This window comes from Boleophthalmus pectinirostris, unplaced genomic scaffold (genome assembly GCF_026225935.1).
Source record: "Boleophthalmus pectinirostris isolate CB_2022bp ecotype Guang Dong unplaced genomic scaffold, ASM2622593v1 HiC_scaffold_7, whole genome shotgun sequence".
NCBI lineage: Eukaryota > Metazoa > Chordata > Actinopteri > Gobiiformes > Gobiidae > Boleophthalmus > Boleophthalmus pectinirostris.
Genome location: NW_026571473.1, coordinates 9,273,434 through 9,285,890, shown reverse-complemented (window position 1 = coordinate 9,285,890; position 12,457 = coordinate 9,273,434). Strand labels below are relative to the sequence as shown.

The 12,457-nt window shown below is 39.4% G+C and overlaps 1 protein-coding gene across 1 annotated transcript in view; it reads right to left on the bottom strand.

Moving 5' to 3' along the window:
- The window catches only part of sgip1a (SH3GL interacting endocytic adaptor 1a), a 92,951-nt gene that overhangs the window by 16,687 nt on the left and 63,807 nt on the right, over positions 1 to 12,457 (bottom strand). The window contains 8 exon segments of the mRNA XM_055164958.1: positions 1,806 to 1,953; positions 2,453 to 2,571; positions 3,450 to 3,655; positions 3,657 to 4,176; positions 5,398 to 5,466; positions 9,082 to 9,164; positions 9,245 to 9,335; positions 9,430 to 9,451. Coding sequence (XP_055020933.1) covers positions 1,806 to 1,953; positions 2,453 to 2,571; positions 3,450 to 3,655; positions 3,657 to 4,176; positions 5,398 to 5,466; positions 9,082 to 9,164; positions 9,245 to 9,335; positions 9,430 to 9,451 — 1,258 coding nt within the window.

Sequence of the window (12,457 nt, the reverse complement as noted above, 5' to 3'; positions counted from 1 at the left end):
GTGCCTTTCATTTAGATGTTGACGGCGTTTCTGGGGCTTAAAAATGCAAAAATCTGAAACCACCCTCCAGAGTGGAAAAGGTGAATACGCTCCGCCGTAGCATTTCCATCTACACTGCCCAAAATGCAAAACTCTGGTCAGATCTGCTCAGGTTGCGTACGTGTTTATGTCACATACATCACCACCGACTGTCACTGCCTAGCTGCCTGGCTTGCATACCCAATCGAATTCTACACACTTTTGTGTCTCCATATGCATGCAGATTTTCCTAAACGCGGAATAAAAAATTAAGACGCAATGTGACTTTTGCATCTTTTGTTCAGACCGTCATCATATAAACATAGCCTAATAAGGAAGGGTTAAGCCGGGTCTGCACTGTGCAATTTCTGGCCCTTTTTGAGATGATTTTTCACTCGTGCAACTGTTTTGGGGATTAGGCCAACTTTTGGCTTAATCGTGTGACGTGCTTCGTGTAGTATGCATGGGGTAACGAGAACCAATTAATACCTTACGAGCAGCTCCCATTCGGCAATCGTAGGTCAGAAGAATATCAAATCTGAAACCTTTGAAATCCAGTCGCCTCTCGTTAGGATTTTGCACTGTTGAAGTAGTTCCGCAAGCTGTGAACTTTTAAACCCTGAGATTTGGTCGTACAGGTTGAGCTGGTGCTGAGTGAAACGATCGAAAACAGCGCACAGAGTATATCCGACATTACTCAATCATGTGTAAGTGAAACAAAACACAACTCCAGTTATGTTTTCGATGAGGTAACAGCGTTATAAAATGGCTTAAAGCTCATAAGAATCAATTTTACGTAATATAGAACCCATTATAGAAAACCGAGTCCATTGTCCAACTATCCTAAGGTGTGAACTGTCACGGAGTCTGATTGTATGTAATCTGCAAAAAAAAATCTTAAGAATATTGAAAGTAATTATATAATCCTTATTTAATTATTCTATTAATTTGCATAAGTGCTAAAGGCTAATGAGTTTATTCTATTCACGCTGCCCACACATAAGCTGTAAGTGGCATCTACATTCAGTGACAGTGTGAAATAGACTGTAAATAAGTTATAATTAGGACATGTAGGAATTAAGCTTCATAAGATTTTGTGTTTTTGAGAACAGCCAAAATAGTGCGGTCAAAGGAATCAATGTTTTTTTCACCAAGATGCAAAATAAAAGCATAGTATTTTTTTTTTTTTATTACAACATTTCCTCCACTTGATCTATGTTACCCATTACTTTGTGGTCTTTCATTGAATTTTTCAAAACCTTAACCTTTTGATGGTAATAAATTAACAAAGATCTAGTCTTAAAAGTGCACTATGTAACACTGGTGTAGGATCTGCCACTGCTTGTCACCACGGAGACTGCTTTGCTTGAAATGTTCCACAACAAGGCATTTCTTGTATCTTTATTCCATTTCAAGTGTTTTTAGGGCTATTTCTTATGGAGTAACAAACATTCTTACTCTGAGCGAGTGTTCTCTCTAAAGATCTGGCCTATAACTTCTCTGCTTGTCACCATGGAAATAGATAATGTCATCCTGTGGAACATTCTAGACAAAGCAATAACATCTTGGAGACCAGCCAGTAGAGAACTCTCCAACCAGAAAAGTAACATAGAGCACTTTTGACAATATAGTGATGACACAACTTTACAAACAGAATATTTAATGAATGTTTTGCATTGAGAAGCAAATAAAAAGGAATATACAATGTACTGCAAACATGATGGAGTGCAAATAAACAAACTCCATAAAACAAACACAGACTTATTGGTTATAGATGTATCTCTCACCTGACACAGACACGCATAGCTCCTTGTTGACAGTGGGGGTGGTGGCTGCAGAGTTGGTGGAGGAGATGGAGGAGGTGCTCTCTGCTCGGGCCAAAGGAGCTACAGGAGGGGGACTGGCCGAGTGCACCGGGGGACTGAAGGGACGAGTCTGAAGGAGGAACAAACTCATGTTAAGAGCTGGTGAGATTTGTATATAATTAACACAGACAAATAAGCTTCTAGGTGTGACAAAGCAAATTAGAGCACAAAAAGTGTCTGGGCAATGTCACAAAAAGTAATAAATTCTTTTCCTTTGTCAAATTGAAATCAAAATCTTAAAGATGCTTTTCTGGTGGTGAGTATGCCACCAATGAGACATCCAGGGATAATAACTGCACCAAGCCAAGATACAGGTCAGATCTGTGGACAGGCTACCCCACTCACAGTAACAATACATGTTTTCAAGGTATTTTTTTTTTTTAGCAAAATAAGAATCAGTAACAGTTTAAACACACACAGTATATACGTTTAATGCAATACTTGGGAACATTCCAGATGAAGCAATAGAAAAGTTACAAAGATAATTTCTGACATTTTAGCGTAATTAAGTTCTAAAATTACAAAACTGAACTCGCCCACAAACATAGTCAACGATGATGAAATCTTACCCCGTCAGGAGCGGGTTTCCCTGGAGGGAGTTTGGGCCGCGAGGGGGGACGCGGAGGAGGAGGAGGTGGGGTGGGGTTTACTGATGAAGGTGTACTGGGTCTCACAGGAGAAGAAGAGCCTGCAAGGACCACAGCAAGAGACACAGATACATAAATAAGATGCCTAGGCAAAATAGACAGGCCAAGTTATAGTCAGGGATAATAACTGTAGTACTTCTTTTATATTAACAATATATATAGGAAATAAAATGTGAAACAAAACAGCATATATACATGTTTAAAGTTATACAGTACAGACCAAACATTCCAAGTTATAATATCCCAATTATGAAAGGTAAGTGGCTCAAAGTGAATGAGCCGAGTTCTCCAAAACTAAAACACAAGCATCTAATTTCAAGGCATCCCAAACATTATCTACATTTTACTGTAAGGCTGTGCAATTAATTAAATTTTTATTGCAATTTCGATTTAAGTCTCAAATGATCTTCAGACTCATATAACTGAATTGAAATGAGTAAAGCTTAAAGTTTATTTTGGGATATTCTAAATTAAATTATACCTTTAATTATACTTTTTTTTGCCTGGAGTGTTGAACAGTATAGCATTATCTAACTTATCTATGTTTTATTCAACAACAGGTGTTTGTATTGCCAAAAAAAAATTAAAATTCTGAATACGAGTGTGGTCAGCTCTATAGCTTTGACCTGCAACTTGGTCTGGTGGTGCCATCTGCTTGTTTCCATGGAGACAGATAAATTTAATGTCATGCTGTGGAAAATTCCAAGCAAAGCAATAGCATCTTTACGTAGTTGGCAAACTCTGAAAAAGTTCTATTAATGCTTGTTTCTCTAAAAAATTGTCTCTAAATGTCCTTCAGAGCAATTTTAATGATTAAAGTTTCAATGGTATAAAATAAAAGCTATTACATCGTGTTAGCTGTACTGTTGGAGCAAAGAATCATGGTCTATGTAGTTCTGATGACCTGTCCCACACTCACCGCTGTTTGTGCCTGACGTGGGTCCCGGGGATGCCACCATGCTCCTGTACGTGGGTGGCGGGGGAGGGGGAGGCGTGCCCCTGCTCTCTGGGGCTGTGTCTTTGGGCGATCCTACAACTTCAACACTGTCCTCTTTGGATAGGGGCGCTTCTGGACTTTTGGGTTTATCCTCTGGAGATGGGACGGTAGGGGGTGGTAGTGGGGAGGGGAGTGCGTTGTGGGTGCTTCTGTGGGGGGAGGGTTGGGGGAGAAGGAGATGCTGGGGGAGATGCTGGGTGGTGGAGAGGTGGAGGAGGAGGAGGTGTGGATAACGGTAAAGACTCTCTATCTTGAGGCGTGGTGGGACCAGATGGGACTCGAGGCTGTTCTAGCGGAGAGGTAGGCGTAGGGGGCGCTGTGTCTTCTTTGGGGCGAGGGGGGGTAGTTGGAGGAGGAGGAGATGGTGCTGGTTCTTGTGGAGGGGGTGGGGAGGTGGGTACGGGCGGAGGAGGAGAGGAGGGAGGAGGAGGAGAAGACGGGGGAGGAGGAGGGGCTGGTTCTTCTGGAGCAGGAGGAGAGGAGGGTAAGGGCGGGGCCAGGTCCTTTGGTGCTGGGGAGTCTTCGCTGAAACACACCCAGGAGTCGTTCGACTCTTCGGCAGCAGGGGGCGCCACCTCGGGACCGAAGAGGTTGTCCAGGTCGGCTATAGAAGGCTTTCTGTGTGGGCTCTCCACTTCTGTTGAGGAATCTGCAATGGACCAATCAGAAAGAAAGGCTGAAAAACACTGTATACACTGGGAGAGCAAATCAAGTTATGTACATTCACATGCAACTACCCATCTATCTATTACGCTTAAAATAGTAAATAGCTTTAAAAGACACTTAAAGGATGTGTACCTGATTTTTATCCCATGTATTTTTGCAAGATTTGTCTACAGGTCTACTACAGGTCAGAGTCCTGCACCAGGTCAGGTACTCGCAAATAGTTGCTGAAACAGGTGGGTTTTAACGTTCTGGAATTTACAGGCGGGTATGCGGGCGAATAGTGATTACACAAGAGTGGGTCAGCTGAATCAAATGAACAATGAATGGGAGAAAACTATTTGATGCGCATCGAGGGCGTCCATTGCCCTGGGAACAAGGGCCTTTTCCTGAAATAATGGCAGACCAGGTTGAGAGAGTGATTTTAGTGTATTTATTACATAAAATCCATCAGCGGAGGTGATCGGCTCGGCGGCTGCGCTCCTGGTTTAGTCCTGGCTTAGTCCTGGCTTAGACCTTGTTAAGTCCTGATTTAGTACTGGTTTAGTCCTGGTTTAGACCCGATTAAGTCCTGGTTTAGACCTGGTGTAAACCTGGTCCAGTTCTGGGGTAATCCTGGCGATCAGCTCCGCAGTTGCAGTGTGTATATATTTATAATCCACTAATGACATGGCGTAAATTCAGTCCTGGACTACTGGGCTGTTGGACTAATGAGCTGACCCCAATTTATGATGGGAATGGGCGGGTAAGGGGTGAAATGTTAACGGGTCCAGACGGGTATGCATTTAAATTTGATACAATCACGGGTTAACGGGCGGGTGTGGTGCTGTACTTCGCGGGTGTGGGCGGGTGTGGATCTCCAAAAATGTACCTGTGCAGGACTCTAATACAGGTATATTTAATATGTAGCTCTTGAGGTCAAAAGAAGTTTCTCTGCGTACTGTCTGCATCTCATCAAAAAGTATGATATTGTCCAATTATCAGAAAGTGAGAAATAAGCATACTAGTTATTGTTAGCTTTACCATCATGGTAAAACTTACCACTGGTCTCAGCGTTGTGAAAAGCACTTGTAAATACATTGTGGTGAATAATTAGGATGCTTGGAATGTAAAGTTAAATGTTCTGTTTTCTGAATTTTGAAGATGTCGGGTAGAGCACCTTTAATAAAAATAATTAACGTATAGAAGGACAGAGATAAATGATTACCAGGATTCTCCATAGATCCGGCTGTTGGAGGTGTAGTCGGGACATTTTTGGGAGGAAGAGGAGGTGGAGCTGAGGAAAAAAACAGACAAAAATCAGAGGTCTGTAAGATGGGACATTTACTACTGAACTGAGCCAATAATGTTCTATAGTGTGGCATCATATATTTTGTTTTTCTTCTTCAGATCTGTGCAAAGAGTAAACATAAAAAAGTAAAAATGCACACTGTAAGAATGCCATACTGTGGAACATTACAGGCAAAACAATGACATCGCCGTGGAGACAAACAGAAGGCAAAATAGTTCAGAAAGTTACATAGTGCATGTTTTGGGTTTGGGTAAATGCAGTTAAAACAATTGAGTTGAAATGCAGGTATAATATTGTTTCACATTTAGCAAACTCAATTGTCTGAAATGATAAATCATGCGTCACAGTGCAGGCGGTCACCATGCCAAGTGCAGGGGAAAGAGACAGGAACCCCCCAAAATGACCCCCTCCTAAATCTCATACAACCAAACCAGGCTGCTGTAGGGGTTAGATGGTGGATGACTTAAATGGCAGTCAGTTTTTATTATTATCAGTTAGAAAACATGGTGGTACGATGAGAGAGTCCATGTGATGAGGGGGCGGGGCATTCATTCCAGGACAGGTCACATGGTACGGGCTCTCGAGACTTACTTCCTGTTGGGAATGCTCTGCTCAAAGAGGAATTGGACTCTGACAAAGGGACTCCCCACGCGTCAGATAGAACCACTAGTGTTCAGAAAGGACACAACAAGTATAGCATCAATCAGACTGCTAGTATTTTCTTCTGAAGTCAGTGTATTTTTGTATTGTCCAATGTCAATGGTATTCACTTAATGGGGTAACAGTTATTATTATCATCAAAGTTATCAAAACACAAAGACATGAAAGCCTGATCCTCCAATTACAATTCACTGCTCAGACAGTTGCACATAAAACAATAATAATAATGATATAATGTAATAAGTAGGGATGTAACAATAACCGAAATATTGTGATATTGTATTGTCAAAAGTCTCACAATAATACCGTGGGCTGTCACAATATATCGAATTACAAAATCCTTTGCTTAAATGCATTGTTTTATAGTACCAATAGCTAATAAACATCGAGAACTACATATCCCATGATTCATTTCAGTGCAGACAACATGAAGACATGTTTTTACTTGAATTGTTGGGATTATGACAGTAATAATTCACATCAAAATATCAAAATCTTGTCAGGGTATTTTAAAAGGAAAAAAGTGTCCTATCTACAATTATATCAGCCTCTACAAAATATCGCAATAAATATCGTACCGTGACATTTATATCGTGATAATATCGTACCAAGAGATTTGGAAATCGTTACATCTCTCATAATAAGGTCCTATTCATAGATTTCTGTTATATGCAACATTTTGAGGACATTTTTCCAGTCAAGAGATAAAATATTTTGTTTAAAATTATTCTTCGCTATGGCAACGGTCCTAATTTTTAATCATTCTAGTCATGGTCATCTTTATCTGCAATTAAACATGAACAGAGCTGGGCAATACATCGGAATATAACTGTTTTGAATATGTAAAAAATCCGAGTATGCAGTCACAGATATAACCCTATAAATAAGAACTCCAAAAAGAGCTGATTAAAAACGGAAATAAAATCCAAAACAAAGCAATATTTTTCATTTTTTTCTTTTTGCTTAGTTTTACAGTCCTAAAAGCGATTTGCAATATTTGAACCTAAACCAAGTAATTTACAGGTATGTTTAGAATATTTCTGTAGGATTGAAAAAAAAAAGAGGTTATCATTATTGGAAAAACAAATAAATATTTTTCTGGTAATGTTGCCCATTCCTAAACATTTAATTTGTACTAGTCTACTTAAAAGGCCCATATTACGCTATTTTCTAATGGATGTTGTGTTTTTAAACTCCATACACCTTCACTTCAATCTGTGGATAATTTCAGTCTTGGAATTGCCAATCTCTGCTGAACAAAAGGTAAAAGGAAGCTGTTAACTTGAAAACTACCGCTTCATGACATCACAAGGTGGAATAGAGTATTTTGAGCTTTGAACTAAGAATGCAGGATTACTCAAACATGTGTGAATGAAACAAAATACAACTTCAAGTATGTTTTTGAGGAGATAACTCCATGACTAAAAGCTCATGAGAGTCAATTTTATGTAATATAGAACTTTTAATTACTTTACAACCTGATTTTACATGTTTTGCAAATATCTCAGTCCACATTTATGCAAACACTCTATATTCCTCTCTATATTAAAACCTCTTTAGTAGAGTTCACTGTCTGTCATGGTAACACGGCTGCCTTGAATGGAATGAAAACATGAATTTGTGTCAGGATGTAGTTAGCTTCGCCTCACAGAACAGTTACATAACAGCTACAGCCAAACGCACCGAGCAGCGCTAAATCTGACACGGCCTGATAAAAGTGGGTGACAAGAGAATCTGCTTATATAAACTAAGAGCACTGTGCTGTTGGCGGGGCCTTTAGGTGCTAACTTCAACTCTGACCTCATATTTACAAGTGCTTTTTGTTTAAATTTTTTTTCCTGCTGAGAAGGGTGGTCTACAGACAGGGGGCGCTATGGGACAGTTATTCATTTACTAGTGTCCTGTGAATATGGTTAATCTGTTTCTTATTGACCAATGACTGCTTCACTGTTTGATTTTCTAACTTTCGCCATTGGTTAAATCATTAATTCTGAGAAGTCCGACTAGGCGACTACTGTTGTGATTTTGGGCTATACAAAAATACACTGAACTGAAATGTTGACATCAAACAGGAATAGTAATTGATGGCTTTTAAAACTACTAAAAGTGTGTGTCTTCTATCCTACAAAAAGGGTGATTTCAAGATTCAAAGGTCCTATATTACGTAAAAAGGGACTCTCATGAGATTTAAGGCATGTTATAATGTTCCATCATCAAAACCATACTTGGAGTTGTTTGTTTTAGCAGCCCTGTATTATTGGGCAGTGTACATCTCCAAAGCCCAAAATGCTCTGTACCACCTTGTGATGTCATGAAGCGGTAGTCAATCAATCAATCAGTCAAACTTTATTTATAGAGCGCTTTTCATACAAATGCAACACAAAGCGCTTTCAAGTTTTATTTAGTTGAGATTGACAACTCTAGGTCTGAAATGATCCAAATGATTCTACTGAAGGTGTATGGAGTATAAAAACACATGAGAGCACTTCCTGTATTACCACATGACGTCACAAGTTGGAACGGAGTGTTTTCTGTTTGAGAGAAGAACTCAGGCCAAGGAAACAACATTATGGCGGACCTTTATTTATTAGCCGATATGGGCATAGCGGTTACATAGAACCAACCAGATGCATTGTTTGATTATATTCTAATATTCAACATCTGTTCATAAGAGGTTATTATGTAATTTAATTTGACAAAAAATATTTCTTTTCATTCCAAGCTAAATTATCTGACACCAGAGTGAGGAGATTACACTTAATGCTGCTTTCTTCTCCCTTTTGTAGCTTTAATACTTAAAAACCAAGTGTGTTACATGTTACAGAGATAGGTAAATAACATAATAAGACCAAGATATAGTGAAAGAAAAAAGCAATTAGGCTAGATAATCCAGTTTTTCAGTTTATCAGAATATAATATAACAACTGTTTAATATTTTACCTTCAGTTTTCTGTTCTCCGAAGGCTGTTTCAAAAGGAGGCCCAAATAAGGCTATAGTGTCCTCTGTAACAGGAGACTGACTGCTGCAAAGGCATTATTCGTAGGTTAAATCATGAATTCATATTTAGATAAATAAATAAATAAATAAAATAAATAGAGTTACCTGGGAGGCTGAGGAGCTGGAGCTGGAGCTGGTGAAGGAGCTGCAATAGGGGGGAGAGTGACCACACGCCGAGGCCGCACAATATCGTCATCTGTAATTTTATATAAATAAATAAATAAATAAAAGAAGAAAATGCGGTTTGTATCATTTGTAATGCGAATAAAATTGGCCAGGGTAATACTTACTGGATGTGTTCCTATTCAAACCCTGTAATGGGGAAATAGACAAAGAAATGAATGTCAGTATTTTCTATGTAACATAAAATTATACCGAAAATGGGATAATGGGGAGAAGTATTACAGAGATGCTATCCTTTTTTCAATAAAAGTCTTCTGTTGAGTCTTTAGTGCAATCATTAGTGTCGTATTTTAAAAGGTTATGATTAAAAAATGATGATAATGAAATTTTTGATGCAATAAAACTGAGCAACAAATTCATTCAGTGTATCTATATGTATATGTTGATTGTTGGTCAGTCTGGTTACATTTGACAATTAAAAAACTTGTACACGTAATATATAAAAGGTGCATCATGTAACTTTCTGGTGGAGGGTCCATCACCTGCTTGTTTCTATGACATTAAACAGATCTATCTTCCATTTATTCAACTACAGGTGGTATTATAGCTCAAAAATACCTAGAAAAAGAGGCATTCTGACTGTGAACGGGTCACCTCTCCACAGATCTGACCTGTAATTTGGTCTGGTTTGGTCTCAGTGAAGATAGAAAGGTTTAATGCCATACTGTGACACATTCCAGACAAAGCAATAAGATACAGTCCCTGACAAAAGTCTTGTCGCTTATCCATTTTGTAGAAACAAAAGCTTATAACCTGACTTTAAATTAATCGATTGGTTTTAGAAATGTCTCATATGAAAGCTAAAACCCTCCCAAATTATGCTCAATATACTAAAATAAATTTGCTTCACTGAAGAAAGATTGATCATTTAATGAACACAGAAAGGTCAGATTTTGGCAAGACAAAAGTCTTGTCGCCTTGTCATATGATGCACCCAATCCTAGATTACAGCCTCACCTGTGATCAGTTACTGATCAATCAATTAGTGGGTGTGTATAAAAAGAACCCCAGCACACCAGACCTTCACATCAACTGCAACTTGACCTCTGACAACATGCCTAAGATCCACCCTGAGACCAAAGCCTTAATTATCAAGAGGCTGAAGACCAGATCCACTGCTGAGGTGGTGACACCTTCAATGTGTCTCAGCGTCAAGTACAAAGAATAAGAAAAAGATCTGAAATGACTGGAGATGTTTTTGACAAGCCCAGGTCCGGCAGACCCCGCAAGACAACTGCTCGGGAGGACCGTTTGTTGATTCAAAAATCCAAGGCCAGCCCCTTTTCCACTGCAGCAGACTCCACCAGGCCTGGTCACCTCAAGTCCCTGTGTCAACCACAACAGTTTGTAGAATTCTGTCTCGAAATGGCCTCCATGGTCGAATCAGTGCACAGAAACCAGCACTAAACAAAAGGCAATTAAAAAACCATGTGGCATTTGCCAAGGCCCACAGCCTGCTAAAAGGATGGACACTGGAAAAGTGGCAGAAGGTGGATTTTCTCAGATGAATCCTCGGTTGAATTACATCACAGCCGCCACAAATATTGCAGGAGACCTACTGGAGCCCGCATGGATCCAAGATTCACCCAGAAAACAGTTAAGTTTGGTGGCGGAAAAATCATGGTCTGGGGTTCCATCCAGTATGGGGGTGTGCGAGACATTTGCAGGGTGGAAGGCAATATCAATAGCCTAAAATATCAAGAAGTATTAGCTCCTCTTACATTCCCAACCATAAAAGGGGTCAAATTTTGCAGCAGGATGGTGCTCCATCGCATACTTCTATCTCTACATCAAAGTTTCTCAAGGTGAAGAAGATGAAGGTGCTCCAGGACTGGCCAGCCCAGTCACCAGACATGAACATCATTGAGCATGTCTGGGGTAGAATGAAAGAGGAAGCATGGAAGGCAAAACCAAAGAATCTTGATGAACTCTGGGAGGCATGTAAGACGCTTTCTTTGCTATTCCTGATGACTTCATCAACTAATTGTATGAATCATTGTCGAACTGCATGGATGCGTCCTTCAAGCTCATGGAAGTCATACAAGATATTAAATATGGATCTCACAGCACCACTACTTCATTCACTGACTTTACGCTAAATATTTTTGTATTTGAAGTAAATTATTTGTTCAATTTTCTGTAGGCGACAAACTTTTGTCTTGCCAAAATCTGACCTTTCTGTGTTCATTAAATGATCAATCTTTCTTCAGTGAAGCAAATTTATTTTAGTATATTGAGCATAATTTGGGAGGGTTTTAGCTTTCATATGAGACATTTCTAAAACCAATCGATTAATTTAAAGTCAGGTTATAAGCTTTTGTTTCTACAAAATGGATAAGCAACAAGACTTTTGTCAGGGACTGTAGATCTCTATGGAGAAAAGAATTTGACAGACCCTCGAACAAAAAAGTTACACATGCACCGTTAAGATTTCTTGATATTTCTATCTCTATAAGACCCCATTGTAAATACATTTAAATACAACTGGCTGTAATTTGGCATAACATTATTACCATATTATTGTGACATTTCGAGTATTGCAAGCTCACAACATACATTAACGTTAAAGCCATTATGAAAATACATGACGTACTTTCTGCAAACACCAGTAGATTGAACATAAACAGTGGAAAAACATGAAGTATAGGGGAACAGATTCTACCAGAGGAAATACTGAAGACATAAACATCACATAAAAAGGCTACATAAGTAAAGGAGGAGATTGGACACGACAGGAAGAGAGAGAGACACCACTATGGGGAGGTAAGACTTCAAAGAACCAGCTGTCAAAAGTGCAAATCAGATACTCCATACGACAACCTCCACAGGCTCAGGCATAAACCCACGTTAGGTAACAGTCTGAACCCATCTCTTCAGGTTTAGTCCGAGGAAAGACATTTTAAGGGGAGCAGAAGATGAGAAGAGAGAGAAAGAAAAATGGACTCACCGGGCTGCGTCTCTGTGACCAGCAAAAGGGAAGAGAGAAGAGACACCTGGTCAGAGAGTGACAAATCAGTTACATACTGTGCTCAGTCACGGTGTGCTCTGGCCTGTGTTGTACTAATAGGCTTTAATGTGGGCGATTGATACTACGGAGGCAGTAATTTGATATAATCTAGGTTAATTTTAGTACTT